At 43.7% G+C, this 24,799-nt stretch overlaps 1 protein-coding gene across 1 annotated transcript in view; it reads right to left on the bottom strand.

The window, feature by feature from the left end:
* The window catches only part of POLN (DNA polymerase nu), a 236,184-nt gene that overhangs the window by 164,636 nt on the left and 46,749 nt on the right, over positions 1–24,799 (bottom strand). Inside the window, exons 7-9 of the mRNA XM_073343208.1 lie at positions 20,311–20,417; positions 9,112–9,269; positions 2,599–2,667 (exon numbers count right to left, since the gene is read on the bottom strand). Of these exons, the coding sequence (XP_073199309.1) occupies positions 2,599–2,667; positions 9,112–9,269; positions 20,311–20,417 (334 nt within the window). The remainder of the gene's footprint in view (positions 1–2,598; positions 2,668–9,111; positions 9,270–20,310; positions 20,418–24,799) is intronic.

Below are 24,799 nucleotides of genomic sequence, written 5' to 3'. Positions count from 1 at the left end.
CCTAGCGTTCTCCCTGCCTTCTGGAAAGTTCTTAATTGGCCCCAGGTGTCTTAATTGACCTGGAGCAGCTGCCATTTCACTTATCCTGGTACCAGGGATTTGTTTAGCCTGGAGCTAATATAGCTGTCTCCCATTACTTTTCTATAGCCATCTGGCCTTGCCCCGTCACATTGCCTATTGCACTGGAGAAAACTATGTCCCCAAGACGGAGCAGGAGCAGAACCACATCATCATTCACTTGCTCCACATCTTCCACCTAGTTTGGCAGAAGGGAGAGGTGAACAGGAACTGCCATCGGCAAATATATGAAGGTGGAGGACAGCACCAATACCAAATAGCAAGGCAGTTCCTAGAGCTTCTCCTTTGATGCACAGAAACCTGGGATATGCCTCTGAAATGGTAGTGCTAACATCACATACCAAACACCGGCAGTGTGGATGGCGGTATACACAGGTACAGCATACATGGACACTCAGTACAGGTGTGGGGTACACGTGGAAGCGTACCTGAGCATGCGTGCAAGTATAGATGTAGCCATAATTAGAAAGTTTTTCCTAATATCTAATCTAAATCTCCCTCGCTGCAGATTAAACCCATTACTTCTTGTCCTATGCTTCATACAGAACATACAGAACAATTGATCACCATCCTTTTCAAAACAGCCCTCAACGTAATTGAAGACTGCCATCACGTTACCCCCACCCTCAGTATTGTTTTCTTAAGACTAAATATACACTTTTTTTAAAATCTTTACTCATAGCTTAGGTTTTCTAAACCTTGTATCATTTTTGTAGCTATCCTCCGGACTCTCTCCAATTCGTCCACATCTTTAAGTGTGGCATCTAAAATTGGACAATACGCCAGCTGAGGCCTCACCAGCACAACGTAGAGCAGAACAATCCCATGTCTTCCACATGACACTCCTGTTATTATACCCAGTATATTTGTCAGCTCCACACTGCTGATTCATATTCAATTTGTGATCCACTACAACCTCCAGATCCACTTTAGCAGTATCATGGACTAGTCACTTATTTCCCATTTTCTATTTGGGAATTTGGTTTTTCCTTCCTAAGTGTAGTACTTTATACTTGTCTTTACTGAATTTCATCTTGTAAAATTAGACCATGGAACTCATTGCCACAAGGCCTACAACTCCGAAAGATTTAAAGAAAGTTTTGACATTTATGTGCATAATTAGAATATTCAGTTATAATAATAAAGACTAACAAAGAATATTGGAAGGGATATAAAACCTCATGACTCTGGGTTTAAACCAATCTCTAACAACTATTATTTTCACAGGGCACAGATTATCCCAAAACTGCGTACTACTAGTGTTTTTTGCATCTTACTCTTATGCATCTAGTGCTTGACACTGGCAGAGATAGGATACTGAACTAAATATAAAATGGGTCTGTTCTAGTATGGCAATTCCTACATTCCTAAGTATGAGAGAGAGGGCTTCTGGCAGGCCATTTCTGTGAGAGCTCCGTTCTTTTGGAATTTTTCCTCCTTGGACCAAAATAGTCTGTATTTATTGGTATTCAAGACATATACTGCAAGGCTCATCTTTTTAAGATACCTTTTGGGGAGAGAAAGCTTGCTTAAGGAGGTTACATTTAAGGAGTGTGTAATATTTCTTTTCATTTTATTTGGCTAGAGGTTTATTTACTTATTTCCCTTTGATTTATATTGACTGTGCATGTACTTAAATGTTAGTGGCACTGAAAGATGAAATAGGTGCCTCTTGTGGTCTTATAAATTAAACAAAATCATCTTGAGAACACTTTTGGCATAATCTTCTGATGCCAACCACAGGCCATTACAGGGGCCTCAGGCATTGGTGCACCTTGGTCCCTCCTATTCTCTGCCTCTGGCACATAGTAGTTTAGATTCCTGATAATTTGGTCTAATTTCAGTTCTTGGGCTTGGGGTGTGCTGGTGGCTGGATGGTGTTGATGGCCTGTGATATACAGGAAGTCAGACTATATGATCTGGTGATTCCTTCTGGCCTTAAATTCTATGGTTATGTCTACACAGCAGCTGGGAGCATCCCTCCCAGCATAGATGGAGAGACTCACCCTAGCCACAGAGCTAAAAATAGCAGTGAGGATGTTATAGCACTAGCAGCAGCTTGGACTAGCCATCTGAGCTCAGACACAAGGTCAGGCGGGTTTGGGCTCAGATAGCTAGCCTGAGTCACCACCCATGCCACAACCTCCTCACTGCTATTTTAAGAGCGCTATCTCAGACAGAACTAATGCTAATCTGTTTAACCAGGTGGGAGGCAACTGCAGTGTAAATATACACTATGATTTGGAAACAGCCTTCATTAGCTCTCACTGCTTCAAAATCTGTGTGAACCCCACTTAGCACACATGGCCCTAAATCATGGGAGTGCCTCTGTTACTGAAAACAGCACCACTGGTGGATTCAGTGTCTAATAATATTTAACATATGAGGCCTTCTTGTCTTTTTCCATATATAGACTCTGACTTTACTTTTAATTAAAGGTAAATCACAAATGTTTTTTTTCATTCACCATATCACTATGTAGGTACAATTTTTTGGTATATTTTGCTATGAAAATCTTACCTGTAATTCATCAGCCAGATCCATCATTATGCTGTAAAGTATCTTCAAGTTTAGAACCAAGTTCTGGTGCTGATTTAAAAATAAATAAATCAAGAATACTCAATTACTAATATAAAACTGGTAAGATTATTACTTCAATACTAAGTGACTAACCAACATGAAAGCATTTTTCCTTGTGCATCTACTGATGCTAACTCTTGCATATCTAGTAATATTCTTAGGCCACTGATAATCACATTTCAAGAGCTCCTGGGGAAGTAATGATCTGGAATATTTAGAACTTAATGTATTCCTTATTTTACATACCGCACCTGGGAACACAATCTGAGCATGAAGATTGAAGAGGTGTACTTACTTTTAAGAGATAATATTGTAACATTGGGCTTTTGATACTAGAGTTAAAGTTCTTGTAGTAAAGTGATCATGATAGGGTTAACTGGGTTATCGAGAGCATTATGGGATGGAGCCATGCTCCTCTCCCGTACCTTACTTCCTGTTTTAGTCCATGGGAGTGTTCTCCCCACTCTGTTGCGATGCAGTTAGATATACAGCAAGTCCCCAGCCTGAAGTCCTGCGAATAGACTTATCTTTGTTGCACTGAGCAGTCCCTTTTCAAAAGTTCTACCATCATGTCTACACAATGGAAAGTTTCTTACCTGATCATTTCCATTCTGCTAGCAGTATCTGCCACAATTCTGTGACTTTGGGCTGTTCCCCTCCTCTCTGAAAAAATGAAGGCAGTTCAAAGTTGCAGCATAGCTCATGCTGGCTATGTTCCCTTCTCCAGCTGCACACCAGAAGAGTCATTCCAAAGCTGTGTAGAAACTCTTACAATATGATTAGTAACAATAGTGCCAGTCAGTGAACTACGTACAGTAGGCTATCTGGCCCACAAATTGTAGACATAAAATAAATGTTGTCCTTTGGCTACTGGAATCTCATCAGGGACTGGTAGAATTGTGGGAGATGCTGCTAGCAAAAAGGAGATCACCAGGTAAGGCACGACATTCTGTAGCCCAGCGTCTCAATTATATGATGCTTGGGAAGTAACGAGCAATGAATTATAAGAAAGAAAGGACCAAAAAAACAGACTGAAATAGAGAACTCTCTGTTTGAAAGTACATGGCAAGTTATTTTTGTATCACCACATGCAGAACCTTCATTCCAAAAGAGGCCTCTGCAGGGGATAGAAAATCCATCTTACAATGTTTGATAAAGCTGTTGACAGAAGACCAGGTTGGAGACCTTCAGATTTCCTCAGTTGAGGCATACATCCTTTCTGCTAGATGATATTGGTAGAGATCTCAGAGGTCTTCAGGAATAGGTGAACTTGATGCCATGTGTCTCCATTACACATAACTTCATCCATCTGGCCAGTGATTGGTAGAATGCCAAAAGGCTTTGGCACTTTGGGTGAAAGAATACAAACAAGGAGCTTGATCTTCTCATCAATTCATTGCACTTGAAGTAGTTCTTAAGTGCTTTACATACATCCAGAATATGCCACAGCTTTTCTGTAGGATGCTGGGTCTTTGGACAGAATAATGGGAGGATCTCTTCCTGTGTGGTATGGAAAGAGAAATCTCACCTTTGGTAAGAAAGATTCTGGAGTCCTTAGAACCAATTGTCATCATGGAACAGTGTGTTGCTGTATGGATAGAGCTGCCAACTCAGACTTGTCAAGCTAACATAATAGTGACCAAGAAGCATGTTTTGATAGATAAAAAACAAAGGCATAACTGTAGTCCCTTGTCTATACTGTCCTGAAGAAAATCCAGAATAGCTGGAATTCCAGGGTATTTGGGATTTCTGTTTATCTCCAGGAGTTTAACCATGCCCATATGGAGGAGTAGGCCTTTAGTGCTAAAGTCTGTCTGGAGACCAGCAGAGTGCTGACCATCTTGGAGAATAAAATGACTGCTTATGCTTCCCTCTCAATAGCCATGCAATCATATTGATTTCCATTACAACTCCGAATATGAAATGTACAGTGCTCACTTTATATTATTATTATTATTACAAATATTTGAACTGTAAAGAAGATAAAATAGTATTTTTCAATTTACCTCATACAAGTACTGTAGTGCAATCTCTATCATGCAAGTGCCACCTACAAATGTAGAATCTTTTTTACATAACTGCACTCAAAAATAAAGCAATGTAAAACCTTAGAACCTAGCAATCCACTCAGTCCTACTTCCTGTTCAGCCAATCGCTAAAACAAACAAGTTTGTTTACATTTATGGGAGATAATGCTACCTGCTTCTTATTTACAATGTCACCTGAAAGTGAGAACAGGCGTTCACATGGCACTGTTGTAGCCAGCATTGCAAGGTATTTATGTGCCAGGTATGCTAAGCATTCATATGCCCTTCATGCTTCGGCCACTATTCCAGAGGACATGCTTCCATGCTGATGATGGGTTCTGCTCGATAACAATCCAAAGCAGTGCAGACTGATGCACGTTCATTTTCATCATCTGAGTCAGAGGCCACCAATAGAAGGTTGGTTTTCTTTTTTGGTGGTTTGGGTTCCGTAGTTTCTGCATTGGCTAGCCTCCCCGAGTACAAATATACCTGGAACCGGTTGGTATATATTCAAGGAGGCTAGTCCATGGAACCACTCAACACTGCTCATGCTACTGTGTCTACACTATTATTTTTAGCACATTAGCTTGAGGCAGAGCTAGCATGAGTATGTTTACATGAGCTGGGAATCACACTTCTAGCTCCAAGTGTACAGACAGACTTAGTGTCTTTCATCTCTTCTACAGCATCATCCTTTATTTTTTTTTTAACTAGACTGATCTTTCCTCCTTAAAATGAAGATCTTCATTCTGTGAATGAGCCTTCACAAACAAAAAATTTTTAACCATGAAAAGTAGTTCAAGGTAACTGTTGTCACCTCATCTCTTGCAGAAGTGTCCAATATTTTTAATTAGGCAATCTATACAGTTCATTTCCATTAAACCCAATAGTGCTGATCATCAGATTACATTGCAGAGCTTTAAATTTTGAGAGGCTGTGTGAGTGGTCTTGGGTGAAGAGGAGAAAATTACTTGCCACTCTGGCATGGAATTTATGAAAACGCTTCTCAGTTAATCTAGTTGGTTGTAAAATGTTTCCCTTCTGTTGACTGCTTGACTAGACTAAACTTAAGGTTAAATAAAATTAGGTAGGGTAGGGTAAAATTAACAATCTATTATCACTTCCTACTCCTAACCACCAAAATAAGAGAGGTGTGGGAAATGCAACAAGATGTACTTATCTCATTTACCTTTTTAATTTTTTTAATTTCTTATTTCCTTCTCTTGCTTGGCTCTACTCTGTCTTCTCTCTCTCTATTTCTCTATATTTTTCACTAAAATTTTAACATTTTTCTTCTTTTTGTGAAAAGAGTAGAATCCCTTGCCCATTTCTCTTTCCTGCTTCCTGGGAGTATTTTCCATTTTCAATTACCTCTCCTCTTTTCTTATACTCCGCTCTCTTTCTTAAATGATATTCTCATTCTGTACATCCCATTCCCATGCCCAGTGTTCTCTCCATATTATTAACTCACCATACTCCCCCAATTTCTTATTGCCTTTCTTCTTCCTGGATGTTCTCTCGTCTACTTGCTGGATTCCTCTATCTTTTACTAACCTGCCCACTTTTTCCTCCTATGACACACTACTTGATTATTTCATTCCTCCCTTTGCTTACGCTACACCGCTTCATTCCCTTGTGTGTGCGCCATGGGATGGAGAGTGAAATGCAGCTGTGGTTCACATAGAATGATGTAGTACAGAAGCAGTCACAAGCAAGGGAGGGGATTGGCACAGAAGACAAAGAAGAGTAAGTAATGTAGTAGCCAGAAGGTGGAAACCCTCAGAAGGCAACAAGACAGCTACACAATAAATGGGAGGAAGTAGAGGAAAACTCCCATTATGTCTGAGTATTGCATGCACCTTGCAGTACAAAAATATACTTTTTAAACATGAGTGTTTTAGGATACCTAATAAGAACTTCAAGACATGTCTATTACTGCACATTCAATCTAAATGTTCTGCTAATTTCAGTGAAAAGAAAAGGAGTACTTGTGGCACCTTAGAGACTAACGGATTTATTTGAGCATAAGCTTTCGTAAGCTACAGCTCACTTCATCGGATGCATTCAGTGGAAAATACAGTGGGGAGATTTATATACACAGAGAACATGAAACAATGGGTGTTGTTATACACACTGTAAGGAGAAAGTGATCACTCTCCTTACAGTGTGTATGGTAACACCCATTGTTTCATGTTCTCTGTGTATATAAATCTCCCCACTGTATTTTCCACTGAATGCATCCGATGAAGTGAGCTGTAGCTCATGAAAGCTTATGCTCAAATAAATTTGTTAGTCTCTAAGGTGCCACAAGTACTCCTTTTCTTTTTGTGAATACAGACTAACACGGCTGCTACTCTGAAACGTAATTTCAGTGAAGGATTTCTACAGCATCAGTCAATAAAATTCCTCAGATAAGCTAGATGTTTTGGAATTTTTTAAAGCATTCTTATAGGGTACACAAGAGACAAGACTGTTCTAGTGATATCAAAAGTAACACTTCATTTAGACTACTGGACACGGATTGAGATCTGAATAGTTCTCCCTAACTCTCTAAACTCCCAGAATAAATAACACATCCTGTGAAGCCTTGTCTCTCCAAACTGGGTCTCAAATTTTTGCTCAGACTACACTGTTGTGGCCAAAAATATGACCCCAAACCCTTGGCTACATAACATTGTTCATGAAAAAGTTTTGCCAGCAGAATGGTGATTTCTGTGGAACATTTCTATTGCAGCAGGGCTAACAATTAAGAATTCTATTTTTTTAAAAAGCTTCATTAAATAGACAAAACATTTCTATTCTTCTTTCATATGACTAGTGTAGAACAGCAACTACAATTTCACCTGAAGTTGATCGAGTCAAATGACTACATCAGTAATAGCAGAATTTATTGCAGTAATGCCTCCTTCATATTTATAAATTGGGTAGTAGGTAGTGATATGTTTGATGGTCTGTCGTGGGGAGCCACACTCACGCACTGGGGAGTCCTTGATTTTCCATTTGTGCATTAGATATCTGCATCTACCATGGTTGGTTCAAATTCAGTTCAGAATTGACCAAGATGAGCGTGGAAGGTCAAACCAGGAACCTTCTGCGTGGGATCTGGCACATGGTGCTTATTTTTTAAGTCTTGTTTAGCCCAATCTACTTTCCAAGCCAGGAGGGAGCAATGTTAGACAGAACAGGTAGCCATGGTGTTGGAGTTGACTTAAGGGTTCCCGTGATGCACTGTATTTAGCTGTGTATCCACAAGTCATGTGCGGCTGCATCTGCTCCATACTGGTGCACAATATTCAGTTACTGAATATACAAGTGCAACTGCAGATATTCGCAACACTGATGCTGATGCACTCCAGGTTGTACCTGCTAGTTTCAGGATTATGTTGGCTCTCATTTTTATCTTTGCAGCTACCTTGGATTGTCATGGCAAGATCATCTGTATATCCAAATTTTCGTGATTTAGTTGGAGGTATCCCATTTATGTATATATATAAAAAAGGGGGATATGTTCAAGAAGTTTATAGGTCGTACATAGTAGAGAAATTGGCCTATAGCTTCCAGCTTCATCAGGGGGCTTTTCACGCTTTGGAATGGCAATTACCATTGCCTCATGCCATATATTTCTTCCAGAGTGTAAGATGACAGCCTTCTCACTCTGTTAAGTGAGAATTCACAACAAATGCCATCAACTCGGCAACCAAACATTGCTCAGCAATCTTCTAGTCATCAGAGCAGCAACTAAACAAAATTTCTATCATACTGACTGTGACAAATTCACAGATTTTCTGTGTGCATGTTGTGTAGTTGTACATAAAGTTCCCCATGATTCCATGACTATGTAATTTGACATTTTCCCAAGATGCCATGAAATTCAGCATTTCTGGCATGGAATTCACCATTTTGCTGCAGCCAAGTGCTCAACATTTTGTATTTTGTCACCCTACCAGCACTCTGCCTGCAAATGCATCTCTCTTTTCAAATTTACCTCACAAAGGAGAATTAATTAGATTATAATGCATGCACCCTGTACTATTCCATGCAACGAGGCAGCAGGGCATTGGAGATGCTGGGAGTGAGAGTTGCAATCCAGCTTGCAGCCAGGGAGTGGGAGGAAGAGAACAAAGGAGATTTCATGTTGATAACACTAATTAATGTTGCCATGGAATTTAGGGTTTGTTCTGCAGGATTTAGGAGCTACTCATAGGGAATTTGGTTCCATTGGCCCACAGAATACTACAAGCCCTGATTAATCTATACCAATTATCTGGCATATATTGCTAACCAAGATAACCCTTTGCTCTCAGAAGAAAATCCTGCATGTATTTTTACGGTATATTTTTCTCTATTGTACCTTACAAAGTATCTAAATATCTTTACTATTTCACCGTTTGGTTTATCTGACTATGAGTCTCTAAAAACTACTTACCAATGTATTTCTCAAGGAATCTGCATTCATATTCACTGTTCTCTCTGAGACAGGCTTTTCAAAATGCTTATGTATCAAATATTCAAAAGAGGGGACAGTGTCACTGGGGTTTATCAGCCATGCAGCAATCCTTGGATCTAACACAACACAATCAGCCACTACAAAAATAAAAAACTATTTTAATCATTCATTGCTGATTTAATAAAAAACGGTTACTGACCTTTAGTAACTGTTGTTCTTCGAGATGTGTTGCTCACATCCATTCCACATTAGATGTGTGCACACAGCATGCACCATTGCCAGAGATTTTTCCCTCAGTGGTATCTGTCGGGCCAACTAGTGCCCTTTGCAGCCACGCGCTTATGCGCTGATATAAGATACCCCGCCAGCCACACAACCTCTCAGTTCTTTCTTGCCGGTTTACTCCAACAGAGGGGTGGGAGGGAGAGTCATGGAATGGATATGAGCAACACATTTCAAAGAACAACAGTTACAAAAGGTTAGTAACCTTTTCTTCTTCTTCAAGTGCTTGCTCATGTCCATTCCACGTTAGGTGACTCACAAGTAGTACCCCAGGAGATAGGCTCAGAGTTCATGGACATGTTGACTGCAACATCACTCTCTTTAATCTGGCATTGTCTCCGGCCTGATGAGTGATGTCATAGTGAGATGTGAAGGTATGTACTGATGACCAGGTTGTGGCCTTGCTCATGTCCTGGACTGGGACCTGTGCAAGGAATGCTGCTGACAAAGTCCGAGCTTTTGTGGAGTGAGCAGTTAAGATGGCTGAAGGCAGGACATTTGCCTGCTTGTAGCAAGTCTGAATACAGGCAGTTATCCAGGACGAGATCTTCTGGGCTGACACAGGTAGCCCTCTCCTCCTTTCTTCTATCGCTACGAAGAGTTGGCCTGGCTGCTATGGAATTGTGACACCACCTTTTGCAGGAAGGCCGGGTGGGAGTACAGTTAGACCTTGTCCTTGAAGAACACTGTGTAAAGTAGTTCCAACATAAGGGCCTTGATTTCAGACCACAGGCGCCAGCTTCTAATTTACCCCATGGTGCTCATTACCCCAACTCAGCTCCAGGCCCTGCCCCTGCTCCACCCCTGTCCGGCCTCTTCCCACCCACTCCCCTGAGTGTGCCCCGTCCTCACTCCTCCCCCTCCCTTCCAGCGCCTCCTGCATGCCGCTGAACAGTTGTTCCACAGTGTTCAGGAGACACTGGGAGGAAGGGGAAGGAGCTGATCGGTGAGGGCTGCCAATGGGCAGGAGTGGGGAGGTGGGAGGGTAGCTTGGCTGCCAGTGGGTGCTAAGCACCTGCTAATTTTTCTGCGTGGGTGCTGGCTCATGTCCACACAGGGTCAAGGACTGAGCCCCTCCCTGCTTGTTGATATAGAACATGGCTGCAGTATTGTTTGTCAGGACTAGCACCACCTCGCCTGAGATCTGGGGAAGGAACATTTGGCATACTAAGTGAATCGCCCTGAACTCCCTTACATTTATGTGCAGGGAGAGTTCTTGGGACCAAAGGCCGAGTCCTGAAGTTGTTGAGGTAGGCCCGCACTCTAGGTCTGACACATCTGAGACCAAAGACACTGACGGTTGTGGGGGAACAAAGGGCACCCCCATCATTTCTGATCTTGACTCTTTCCACCAGTCTAGGGAGGCAAGGACCAGGGGAGGAATTGTTAGCACTGAGTCCAAGTGTTGTCTGCTCGGGGAGAACACTGAAGCTAGCCACATCTGGAGGGGTCTGAGGCACAATCTTGCGTGTTGAACCATGTAAGTATTTGCAGCCATGTGCCCCAGTAGCCTGAGGCAAACCTGAGCTGTCGTAATTGGGTGGACCATGACATCGGATATCAGGTCCAATATGGTCTGGAATCGGGTCTCCGGCAGGAAGGCCATGGCTTAGGTCAAGTCAAGCACTGCCCTAATAAATTCTATTCTCTGAACTGGGACAAGAGTTGGCTTTTGTTTATCAGCAGACCCAGTGCTCTGCAGGTGGCTTGGACAGTGCTGATGCTGTTCTGTACTTGAGCCTCTGACCGAACTTTGGTCAGCCAGTTGTTGAGTTATGGGTAGACCTGGATGCCTCGCCGTCTAAGTAAGGCCACTACTACTGCCATATACTTCATGAAAACACAAGGGGATGCAGAGAGGCTGAACGGTAGGGTGGTGAATTGGTAGTGGTGTTGATTCACAATAAATCTGAGAAATCTTCTGTGGCCATGGAAGATACAAATGTGAAAATATGTGTCCTTTAAGTCGAGGATGCCATACCAATCCCCTGGATCCAGAATGGGAATGATAGAGGCCAGGGAGACCATGCAGAAGCTCAGTTTCTTGGGATATCTGTTGAGGCAATACAGGTCCAGAATGGGCTGGAGGCCCCTCCCGGCCTTTGGGATAAGGAAATATTGGGAGTAAAACCCCTTCCCTCTCAAGTCTTGCAGAACCTCCTCCATGGCCCCATTCGTAAGGGGGATTGTACCTCCTGGACTAAGTATTGCTCATGAGAAGGGTCCCTGAAGAGGGACGGGGATGGTGGGTGATAGGGAGGGTAGACAAAAACTGAAGGGTATAGCTGACTGTCACTGTACTTTGTACCCAATGGTCCGTGGTTGTGTGGGACCACACTAGGCTGAAATGGGACAGACAGTCCAAAAATAAAAGGGAAGTTGGATCTGAAGCAGTGACAGCACACCTTCAAAAGGTCCGCTTGGGCCCCTCAGAGTACCTCTGAGACCTGGATGGGAGGTTGAGGTGGACAGGAGCGGTTGGCACAGTTGATAACTTCTGACGCTGAGAATGAGGAGGCTGCTGGGGCCTGAATAACTTCCTGGAAGCCGTCGGAGCGTAAAGGTCTAAAGACTGGAGGGTGGCCCTTGAGTCCTTCAGGCTGTGAAGTCTTGTGTCCATCTGCTCCAAGAATAACGAGGAGTGGCCGTGGATGGTTGGACTTTGTGAGGAAGTCCCAAGGACAGGAGTCAAGATCACCACCTCATGGAGTCCATTATCCTGGCTGCCAAGTTGGCTGCATCCAGAGCTGCCTGGAGAGAGGTCCCAGCCCATTGTTACCCTCCAAGAGGGCAATGACCTTCTGCCTTTAATTTTGAGGCAGGGAGTCCTTAAATTTACCCAAGGAGTCCCACAGATAATAGTTGTATCTCCTCAGCAAAGCTTGCTGGTCAGAGATACGTAGTTGGAGGCTACCCATCGAATAACCCTTTCTTCCAAAAAGACCCAGTTTCTTGGCATCTTTTTGTTTGGGGGTAGCACTCAGCTGGCCCTGCCTGTCTCTCTCATTGGCTGCTGACACAATCGGGGGGTATAATTATAAGCAAAGTCTGAATGAACTCTCCCAACAGCTAGTTGGAAAGGGGGAGAGACTTCAGGAGCAAATTGTATTTACATGAACACACCTATTCTGCCTAGATATCCAGCAGATAGAGCTGTGTTGCTCAAAGTGATCAACTTTAGCTGGTGTTGGGTTACAAATCACTTTAGTACTGAAAGCAGGGGCAGTGAAATGTTATCAATGTTGTTCTCTTTATTGTATGAGTAAAGGGGATAAGTAAACGCACCTTGTAAGTTATTTTCTGACACTACCATTGGAGCGCTGTCTGCAGCCGAGGATAGTTGAGAAGGAACTGAGGGGGTCGGGCCGCACGAGTGCTAGATGAAGCGTCAATGACACCACGAGACAGCTACTGCACATGTGCGTCCCAACCAGGCACTGCTACCAAAAATCTCTGATCAGCAGTGCCGGGATGCACCAACACCTGAAGTGGAGCACCCACAGGGACAGCACTTGAAGAACTGTGCTTAACTGTCCTAAATGAGGGAGTCACCTTCAGCTGAAAGGACCTCACTAAGCCAAGGGCTCAAATGTCAGACCCCAGACCCCTGTGAAAGTAAGAGGGGTGGAGACAGGTGTCCCAGCCAGGAGGTGTGGACTCTCCCTAAGGGTCGCCAGTCTGGTTTAACCTGTTCCTCCCCACAGTTCAAAGATAGAGCTAAATAGGCTCCATTAGGAGTCTTTTGTTATGTTAATTGCTCACTAAGAACCGAAAGTCACTAAGGGTTGGGTGGACTCTCAAGAGACTGACTTATAGAGGTCACAGCAGAGAGGCAGGTAGCAGATGGTGACTGGTGAGAGGAACAGCAGCTGGTGAGGAGGCCAGTGGAGAGAAGCGGCAGCCAGCGAGGCGGCCAGCCAGACCAAGTGCTCAGATGGCGGAACAAGGTGCCTTCTTCCCCAGGTGGGAAGTGAACTCACACAGATGCACCTCTGAACCCTGGGTCCTCACTGACCAACAACCACTGTGAGTGGGGTATGATGAGGAAGCAGAGAGGGGCTCAATAAAGGAACTTTTGGTTGTAGAAGTTGGGGTCTGGTGCCGGGCAGGAAGAAACAGAAGCCTGCCTCTTGGAAATCTGAGTAGGAGAGGCAATGGAAGGGAAGACCCGGTATGAGGGGAAAGCCCCAGGGGTTCTGTAAGGCCACTGTATCAGTCAGCGACCTGCTGGCCAGGTGCCATCTGGGGGACCAGTACCAAAGTCCAGTGGCATGTTGACTGGCTACTGGTGGTGACCCTGAGGTTGCACACAGGGTTCCCTTTCAGACTTGGAAGAGAAGTCCTCTCTTAGAGACCATGGCACAGTGGTACCTGCCTCTGCCTCCATGTGGTGCCAGGGGTCCAGGGACCTGTGGCAAACTAGAGATGGTTGGGACATCAGGGTCAGGGACAGCTTGCCTCTAGAAAGTGCTGGAGGGCCCAGTGCCGGGAAGGAGCTCGATGCTCCTTGCTCCTTCCAGTAATCAGAGCTGGCAGGTATCCCATCAGAGTTGGGCAGGGGGACCAGGAGAGATAGTAAATCCCTGTTGATGGGACAGTCAGATTGCTGGTGCCACGGTGGCTTCTGGGTGTGAGCGGAGAATACCACACCGGACTCAATGCTCTGGGCATAGTTGATGGTGCCATCACGGAGCCAGGAGTGGAAGTGTGGCACAGGTCTCACCGTGATTCCTTCCCTCCTCCTCCCCCCCCCCCCCGGCTTGTCCTTCTTCTGCAACAGTGAGCGCCCTCTATGGGGCGCTATTTTTTGTGCTTTTTCCATAGCACCAGAGATGTCAAACGGTACCAGGAAGAGCTTGGTTCTGGAGGAGCACTTTGCACTGACACCGAAGTGCTCGGTGCCAAATCAGAGCAGCTCAGCTCTGAGGCAGGTGTGAGGGGAGCTTCCATGATGATAGTCATTGACCTGATGTGTCTGTCTTTTTTAGTATGGGGTCTGAAGTCCCAATAGATCTGGCATTTGTCCTTCACATGAGTCTCCCCCAAGCACTTCAACCAGCTGGAGTGCAGATTGCTCATGGGTATAGGTTTGCCACAGGAGGCACAAGGTTTGAAGCCCGGGCACAGAGGCATGTCCCTTGATGATAGGGACTATTTACAGTAACTATGTACACTAACATTAATCACAATAACTATATACTCTAAACAATGATAAACTAAGAGTTATAGTCCAAAAACTACTGGGGAGAAGCCTTGCCAAAGCAAGAAGGCTCATTCAAGCAACTGTCATGGGCGGTAAGAAGGAACTGAGAATGTTTGTGGCCGGTGGTGCCCCTTTTACCGGTGCATAAGCACGCAGCAACAGAGGGTGCCAGAGCCAGCCCAATGGATACCACTGAGGGAAAAATCGCCGGCAACAGTGCACACACCTAACATGGAATGGACATAAGAAAGCACTCAAAGAAGAATATTTCAAATTTATTTACATTATAGCAAAAGACTAAAAAAAAGGTTTTGCAAAGTAGCACTTTCCCATCTTTTTTGAAGACACATTCCTATGACAATACAACTAAGATCTAAATTAGAGTCAATACTCTATGACTCATACTTTTGTTGAGTGCCTGGGAAGAGATGTTTTTAAAAGGTAGAGAATTTAAATTTGAGGAATAAACTGGGTGATACCAGTAGTTCAAAGTTGAGTTTCTACAGTGAAGGGATAATTATTTACTTGTAATACTACTTGTCTGACTGTATTGTTTTACCAGATTCCTACTTTTCTACTTCCACTCGCTAGTGCAAAGAAAGTCAGAACCCCCTAAATCTCAAAGAGTTGGGGTTTTTGAAGCCCAGGTAGTTTAGCCCTATTCTGAGACCAATTACCAATGCCTCAGTACCCCCTGGATCATTCTACTGTAGTTTCTTCAAGAGAAGGAAGTGGAGTTATCCCTAAATTCTAAGTGTAACTAACAGTCAACGAATATTTATAAGGTAGGAGGAGTCCATCAGAAAAAAAGAATCAGCTTTTGAAAAATTATTGCCTCCTCCTCAATAGTGAGGGGACACAGGTGGACGAGTAAGAATCCGGTCAGAAGATATCTTCCAAGAAGCACAATTACAGGTTAGCCTTTCTCTAAAGAAGCCATATTAACTGGATTCCTATGCTTAGAGACTAAAACATATGAGGAGAGTTTTCCATGAATCCATAAATTTTCCAGTCATAGAACAAAGGAAAAGGGAACAAAGAACCTAGGGAAAGAAGTCACTCACCTTGTGCAGTAATGATGGTTCTTTGAAGTGTGTCCCCCTATGGATGCTCCACTGTAGATGTGTCTGCATCCTTGTTCTGCTGATTGGAAAACTTTGGTATCACTGTACATTCTGCCTGAGCTGTTTCTCGCCTACCACGAGGTTAGCCAGCATGCACAGGAAAACCCTCCTCGATTCCTTCTCTACCACGGAGTTAATGACAAGAACTCTGAAGCAGAGGGGAAGAGGGTGGGTTGTGGACCACCCACAGAGAGAAACATCTCGATGAACCATCGTTACTGGACAAAGGTGAGTAACTTCTTCTTTGAGTAGTGTCTCTATGGGTTCTACATTGTAGGTGACTCCCGAGAAGTGCCCACCACTAGTGACTGGGGCTTCAGAGTCGAGACTGTTATAGATGCTGGCTCCATGGCACTAAATCTGGCATATGCAGCCGAGTCCCCCAGGATGGCATAATGTTCTGCAAAGGTATGTGCAAGATGTTCAGGTAGCTGCTCTGCAGATTTCTGATACAGATTTTCTGATATCCTTGGAGAAGGTGATGGAAGAGGAAACCGATCTCATAGAATGCATGCATATTGAAGACGGGAGTGTTACATTATGCATCTGGTAACAGAGCTTAATATAGTTCGAGACCCATTTGAAGAGTCTTCGAGGTGAAATCGCTGTACCTTTTAACCTATCTGCAATGGAGAGGAAGAGTCTCAGAGACTTTCTGAAAGCTCTTGTCCTGTCCAAACAGAAGGCCAAGGCTCTCCTCACATCTAGTGTATGGAGGATGCCTTCCCTATTATCCTGATGAGGTCTGGGATAAAAGGTTGGAAGCCGAATAAGCTGATTTATATGAAATGTTGAAGTCACCTTGGGAATGAACTTTGGATGTGGTCTAAGAGTGACTTTGTCAGAGAAGAACACAGTGAACGGGGATGCACCATTAGAGCCACTATCTCCCCTTTCCTTCTTGCTGAGGTAATGGTGATCAGGAATGCTGTCTTCATTGAAAGGTGAGTTAATGAACAAGCGTTCATGGGTTCAAATGGAGGTCTAGTCAGTCCTTTTAACATTAGGTTGAGACCCACTGAGGACTGGGAAGTCTGGGTTAGAGAAAGAGGTCTGCTATGCCTTTGAGAAACCTCTTTGTAATTGGATAGAAAAAGACTGAGTACCCTTCTACCTCCTGGTGGAAGGTTTCAATTGCTGCTAGGTGAATCTTTAGTGAGCTAATAGAGAGAGACCCGATTTCTTGAGAGTCAACAGGTAGTCCAGGACTACTGGTAGGGTGGCTGCATTTGGGATGACACCTTTGGGCCGACACCAGATTTGAAACCTTTTCCTTTTGTAGGTAGGTACAATGAGTACCTCCTTTCCTAATGTGTAATAACACCTCCTGTACCTCCTCAGAGCAAGATGTCTCTATGTGCTGGAACCATGAAGGAGGCAGGCTTTGAGTCAAAGAATCCGCAGGTTGGGATAGATAGCAGGTAAGGAGTGACTGGAAGAGTCATAGGTGCACAGTGTCAACTGTGTCAGGTAACGGTACCATTTCTGTCTGGTCCAGGTGGGAGAAATCCATATGATGTTTGTTTTTTCTCTTTTCACTTTCAACAGGACTTTCAGTATTAGAAGGAATGGGAGAAATGTGTAAAGAAGACTGTCATAAATATAAAGGGAAGGGTAAACCCCTTTGAAATCCCTCCTGGCCAGGGGAAAGCTCCTCTCACCTGTAAAGGGTTAAGAAGCTAAAGGTAACCTCGCTGGCACCTGACCAAAATGACCAATGAGGAGACAAGATACTTTCAAAAGCTGGGAGGAGGGAGAGAAACAAAGGGTCTGTGTCTGTCTATAGAAAGAAAAGGAGTACTTGTGGCACCTTAGAGACTAACCAATTTATTAGAGCATAAGCTTTCGTGAGCTACTGCTCACTTCCACGATATGCATCTGAGGAAGTGAGCTGTAGCTCACGAAAGCTTATGCTCTAATAAATTGGTTAGTCTCTAAGGTGCCACAAGTACTCCTTTTCTTTTTGCGAATACAGACTAACACGGCTGTTACTCTGAAACCTGTCTGTCTATAGTCTGTCTTTGCCGGGGATAGACCAGGAATGGAGTCTTAGAACTTTTAGTAAGTAATCTAGCTAGGTATGTGTTAGATTATGATTTCTTTAAATGGCTGAGAAAAGAATTGTGCTGAATAGAATAACTATTTCTGTCTGTGTATCTTTTTTGTAACTTAAGGTTTTGCCTAGAGGGGTTCTCTATGTTTTTGAATCTAATTACCCTGTAAGATATCTACCATCCTGATTTTACAGGGGGGATTTCTTCATTTCTATTTACTTCTATTTTTATTAAAAGTCTTCTTGTAAGAAACTGAATGCTTTTTCATTGTTCTCAGATCCAAGGGTTTGGTCTGTGGTCACCTATGCAAATTGGTGAGGCTTTTTATCCAACATTTCCCAGGAAAGGGGGGGTGCAAGTGTTGGGAGGATTATTCATTGTTCTTAAGATCCAAGGGTCTGGGTCTGTAGTCACCTAGGCAAATTGGTGAGGCTTTTTACCAAACCTTGTCCAGGAAGTGGGGTGCAAGGTTTTGGGAAGTATTTTGGGGGGAAGGACGCGTCCAAACAGCTCTTCCCCAGTAACCAGTATTAGTTTGGTGGTGGTAGCGGCCAGTCCAAGGACAACGGGTGGAATATTTTGTACCTTGGGGAAGTTTTGACCTAAGCTGGTAAAGATAAACTTAGGAGGTTTTTCATGCAGGTCCCCACATCTGTACCCTAGAGTTCAGAGTGGGGGAGGAACCTTGACAAAGACCCTTGTCTCAGAAAAGGAGGAGAGCATCTCCCATGGAGTGTTGTCCGATCCCCACTCTAGAGCAGTACTGTGGACATTTCTTGTTCTTGTAAGTAGCTAATAGGTCTACTGTCGGTGTCCCCCATTGTTGGAATATGTCATGGAGGAACACTGAATCTATTTCCCATTCGTGGTCATGTGGGAATTTGTGGCTGAGACTGTCCACCTTTGTGCTGCGCACGCCTATGTTTTTCATGCCCCCGCAGTACTGGTGCTTCTTTGCTTGTGCCCATTGGGTCTTTAGGCAGCCCAAATTGCTCTGTCAACTCGGTACCACCATGCCCATGGTACCAGATATAGATGGCTTTGGTGCCGTTGGTACCAATGATACTGATTGAGCCTGAGATTGTTTTGGGCTTGATTGGGGCTCACTATGCGGCCTCACAAACCTTTTCTTAGAGGCCTTATGTGAGTGGTTCGCAGGTGTCTCCCTGGACTCACCTCCCTTCAAAGGAGAGGGTTGCGGTGAGGGCTCCTGCCAGGACTCCAGAGGTTGAAGGCCTGACTCCATGAGTAGAAGTTTGAGTCTCAGTTCTCTTTCCTGGATATGGGCTTCAGTCGCTGACACAAGAAACACTTCTGTGGAATGTCAGGTTTCAGAAGTGAGCTGTAGCTCACGAAAGCTTATGCTCAAATAAATTGGTTAGTCTCTAAGGTGCCACAAGTACTCCTTTTCTTTCTGTGGAATGTATTTCTCTCCCAGGCAGTGAACACACTGCGAGCGTCTGTCAGTCGCTGGGATAGATTCCTTGCAACTGAGGCACTTTTTGAAGCCCGGGGAGCCGGGCATACCCTTGTCCAGGGTGTTGGCAGAAGACTGTTTGTTTTTTAAAGCAAGGCCAAAATAAAATGCAAACAAAGTTGGGAAAGAAAAAAGGCTTCAAGGGAAGATAAAAAATAGCAATTCTAAAAGAGTTAATCTGCAAACGAACAGCTCCAGCTCCATCTCTAACCAGGGATGGTTGAGAAGGCACTGAGAAGGACTCACCCAGGCACGTTGGCTAATTTTGTGCCAGGCGAGGAGCAGCACATGTGCAAACGGAATGGATACTATTACCAAAATTCTCCGATCAGCAGTGCAGGGATGCAGACACACCGACAGTGGAGCACCCATCAGGACACTATTCAAAGAATCCTGGAGACTTCCAAAATGATAAGAACTGCCATACTGGGTCAGACCAATGGTCCATATAGCCCAGTATCCTGTCTCTAACAATGGCAGATACCAGAACTTCAAAGGGAATATACAGAACAGAACAATTTTGGAGAGATCCACCCTTATCTTCCCCTCCCAGTCTCTGGCAGTCAGAGATTTATGGTTGCGTAGTGGGTTAGCAGTAGTCCCTCCCACTCGGGGTCAGTGGGAGGCCACTCACTGTGCGTTGCTCACTGTCAGGGAATTAGCAGATCACTGCACAGCCTATGGCTCTGGCCTGCAGTCCAGGCAGAGCAGCAAATGAGTCTCTGGGCCCCAGATCCTCAAGCAGAGCGAGGCACCAACCAGTCTCTGACTCCTGCCTATAGTCAGAACAGAGCAGCAAACAGTTAGAGGTTCTGGCCCATGATCTGGGCAGAGCAACGCAAAAGTCTCTGAGCCCCGGTCCAGAAAGAGTGGGTAAGGGTCAGTTCTGATATGATTCTGTCTTTAAAATTACATGTAAAACGATTAATGTCACTGTATAATTGTTTTAATAAAGTATATTTATTAACAATTATACACTGATTTCAATGGAAGTTTTGCCAATGCAAAGATGGCATAATTAGGCACAAAACATCTTACCTTGTTTCCAGTTAATATCATCACCATAAACATGAAGCAGTGTTCTCAAAAAATCCTTTGCATTGAAGCAAACAACAGTACAGTGTAGTATTTGAAATAGTATTTCCCTATATAAGATATAAAAATAAATTCACTAACTGAGCATTTCATTTTTTCATATTACTGAATGCAAAATTTACATTATGTACATTTCTGTTGAACATGAATTAATATCACTTATTTAGTTAAAACAAATAAGGATTCTTACTTCTTGTACAAATAGGCTATCGGGGATTAGAAATAAATGTGGTTTCCCTCTCCCTCCCCATTGCTTCTGCTGAGCAATGAATAGGAAAACAGGATTGTATTTTCATTTTACTAAGTTAACTTTTTTCCCCTAAATTATGTTTTTCAAATAACAACCACTTAGTTGATATGCTTTCATAAGAGAAGGTTACTCACCTTGTGCAGTAACTGAGGTTCTTTGAGATGTGTGTCCCTGTGGGTGCTGCACTCTAGGTGATGGTGCGTCCCAGCGCCATTGATTAGACATCTTCAGTAGCAGTGCCTAGCCAGGCCACGCATGCGCAGCTGCTGTCTCGTGGCATCACTGGAGTCTGTTCAGTGCGCACACAGCATGACCCCCTCAGTTCCTTCTCTACTGTAGAGTCCTCTTTTTTCCAGAGTAGAGGGGAGGGGTAGTGGAGCATAGACAGGGACACACATCTCGAAGAACCTCAGTTACTGCACAAGGTGAGTAACCAACCTTCTCTTCTTCTTCAAGTGCTGTCTCTGTGGGTGCTCCACTCAAGGTGAAAGTAGAGCAGTACCCACTATGGTTGGGGGGACTTTGGAGTTATGTGCATGGTAGCAGCAGAAAGGACAGTAAGGCCTACTATGGCATCCGCCCTGGGGTCGTGTGTATTGGCATAGTGCTTGGCAAAGGTATGGTCTGAGGCCCATGTGGCGGCTTTGCAAATATCTGGAATGGATACATTGTGCAGGAATGCCACAGGTTGTTGACACGGCTCGAGCAGACCTTTGCATTTTTCTGTTATTAAGAGAATCTGAGTCCAAATTTAAAAAAAAAAAAATAGCACCCGGTGTTAGATTTTAAGGCCTGTTTCTTAACCATTCCTAGACTAATTAACAGATTCACTTATAAATTCTCAGAAAAATTCTATATTCAAAGAGGTGTAATTTTAGGAAGGATATGATGTATTCTTCCTATATAGCAAAGGGGTTAAAAATCCCTACTTTAAATGCAAAACTCAACTCAATATTCTTATCAAGCCACAACTGGCATCTCCATAACAAACTTAACCATGCTAATGGTGCTAAAATAAATTCAATCAGCAGTTTATGCAGGCACATTAGTGAAACCATGATTTAAACAGTTACTGAAAGCTACAAACAAATTGTCAATATTTTAACACTGTACAAAGTGATATTTAAATATAACCTGCTTGTTGCTCTAAGATCCCTTGGGAAAGCATAAGCACATCACACTACTTTTCGTCCTTCTCAAACTAGTTACAGTTTCTTTGCCTGTGCTGTATTTAATAATTTATGATGCACAGTTATAAAAAGAAGAGAGATTTATGTAGACTTTGCTATGAATCAAAACTAGGATGTCACTAAAAGGAGTTCTCATGGACAAAAAAGATTGTGTTTAATAGTAAACAAAGCTTTAAATAATAGTGGACTAATAGATATAGGTTTTGTCTAAATGCTAATGATTCCACATTAAAATGATATGCTGGTTTTATAGAGGTGAACTATTGTATACAGTAGTACACTGATGAGTTGCACAATTTATAATCTGAAAGAAAAACTAATGCTGGGATTTCATATTACTGAAACTTCACTTTTAAAAGTGCTTTAAGGAAGGGATTATTCTATTTTTATGAATTGCACAGCACAGTGCCCAGTGTAAGTATTAAACAATAATAATTTACATTAAAATTACTAGCAGAATATGAATAGTAATAACTAGCACCTTTATATTTACAATTTTATAGATGGAGAGAGAGAGAGACATAAAAAAATAAAGTGACTTGCCCTTTGATATAGTTAACTCAAGAACTGTGACAGAACCGAAGTCCCTGTCCCCCATCTTATACTTTGTCAAAATTAATTATACTTTATAATCTGATTTTGTTGTTGTTGTTTTGTTTTTTACTTTTTGCTCATTTAAAAAATTCAGTAATTCACAATAGACCTCCCAGTCATTAGGGTAAATTAGCTAAATTCTAATAAATTTTAAAAAATTGACTAACATTACATTCTGGTCCCTTTAGAATTCTAAGTCCTGTGTCTCCCAAAGTCTGACATATAATAATATATTAATTTTTTAAATAAACTAACAATGGAATTTGATTAAATTTAAAAAAATGGATATTTAAAAGAAATAAATGCAATCTTTAAAATTAAGTGGCAATAGCAAAGAGAGATTTATACTTTAAACAACACTATCTCATAATTTTGACTGAACTTTTGATCTATAATGTTATAAAAATTGCTACTGGCTGCTAAGAAATATCCTCAGGAATGTTAAATGCTATTTTTAAAAAATCTACTCTATTCAAAAATTTTAAAAAATTATGAATACAGTTCAAAAAGCTGTGCTGTAATCCTGTTCATATGGTCTCTTTACAAACGCCTATCAAAAATCTCCCAGAAATGAAGTACAACATCCATAGGCAAGAAAGAAAAATAAAATTGGAAAGGAAAGTTATTTACCTTTAGTAACTAGAGCTATTCAAGATGTGTTGTTTACATGTGTTCCACTTCGAGTTGTATGCATATGCCCCATGCACTGGAGATTGGAAGGCTTTAGCCAGCAGTGTCTGTTAGTCACACCTGCTCCCCGATGACCTTGAGGCCTTCTCACTATGTGATATAAAAGGGTGACCAACCATCCTCAGTCCCAGCACCACTATCAACTCCAGGCTATTGGTCTGCACAGTAGTGGGGAAAAGGAGAGTGGGTTATGCAACACATGTAAACAATTCATCTCTAAGAACTCCAGTTACTAAAAGTAACTTTACTTTCCATTTTGAATGCTTGTTTACATGTGCTCCCATGCAGTAAGTAATAGATGGAGCAGAGTACTGCAAGTCTAATTAAATAGAGAATGCAACACAGCCTTCCCAAACTGGGCATCTGAATGAGATTCCTGAACTAAAGTATAATGGCTTTGGCTAGTGAAAGTATGTATACTACTATAAGTAGTAGCCCTACATATATCAGCTACAGTTATCCCTCTAAGAGGTTGCGGAAGTGGCCTGTGCTCTAGTACAGCGGTTCTCAAACTATGGGGCGCACCTTCCAAGGAAGGCATGGGAATGTGTCAAGGGAGGCGCAAGTTTTGTGCTGCCGCTCCCCCCTCCCCTTTTTTTTTTGGAAGAGCTCCAGCTGTCAGCCCCTGGTGGCTGAAGCTCTTGCAGAAGAGCTGGGCACACCCGGGAGGTGGGATGGAGGGGATAAAGGGGACAGTCAGACCTCCCACTGCCTGGGGCTTACTGCCAGACCCCCTCCTGCCTGGGCTCTCCTTCCCCACCCCTGGCTAATCCTTCATCGGGAGGCAGCCTGGGCTCAGGCTCTACTTCCCTAGCCTAGGAGGCTCTCTGAATGGTTTTGTTCTAGACAAAATGATAGGGTTGCCAGGCATCCAGTTTTTGACTAGAACACCCAGTTGAAAATGGACCCTGGCAGCTCCAGTCAGCACAGCTGACAGGGCCGCTAAAAGTCTGGTTGGCCTAAGGTGGGCAGGCAGGCTCTGTGCCCAGCAGCTCTGTATGGCTCCCAGGAAATGGCGGCATGTCCCTCCAGCTCCTAGGCAGAGGGGCAGCCATAGAGGCTCTGCGTGCAGGCGCTGCCCAGAGCACCAGCTCCACAGCTCCCACTGGCTGGGAACGCCGTGGCTGCAGCCAATGGGAGCTGTGGAGCCAGCGCTTGGGACAGCGCCTCCGGGCTGCGTTCAGTGCCTGTGGGCGGGAGCAGCTTGCAGAGGCCACCTGGCCGCCGCTCCGCCTAGAAGCTGGAGGCGCATGCCATCACTTCCTGGGAGCCATGCGGTCTTCCTCAGTCCCCAAGAAATGCTGGGGCCACCTGAAGTCAGAGCCACCTGGAGCCCGCACCCCCTCCTGCACCCCAACCCTCTGCCCCAGCTCTGAGCTCCCTCCTGCACTCTGAACCTCTCGGCCCCAGCCTGCAGCCCCCTCCTTTACCCCCAAACCCTTCATCCCCGGCCCCACCTGAGAGCCCACAACCTCAGCTGGAGCTCTCATCCCCTTTCACACCCCATTCCCTGCCCCAGCCCAGTGAAAATGAGCAAGTGAGCGAGAGTGGGGGAAAGTAAGCGATGGAGGGAGGAGGGATGGAGTGAGCGGCCGGCGGGGCCTTGGAGAAGGGGTGCGGGCGGGGCCAGGGTGTTCAGTTTTCTGCAATTAAAAAGTTGGCAACCCTACAAGACAGAGCTTGGAAAACATCAGAGTATGTAATGCAG

Source organism: Lepidochelys kempii, chromosome 4, assembly GCF_965140265.1.
Source record: "Lepidochelys kempii isolate rLepKem1 chromosome 4, rLepKem1.hap2, whole genome shotgun sequence".
In the NCBI taxonomy this organism is placed as follows: domain Eukaryota; kingdom Metazoa; phylum Chordata; order Testudines; family Cheloniidae; genus Lepidochelys; species Lepidochelys kempii.
Note: the sequence above shows the minus strand (reverse complement) of the source record. Positions and strands in the feature narration are given on the sequence as shown.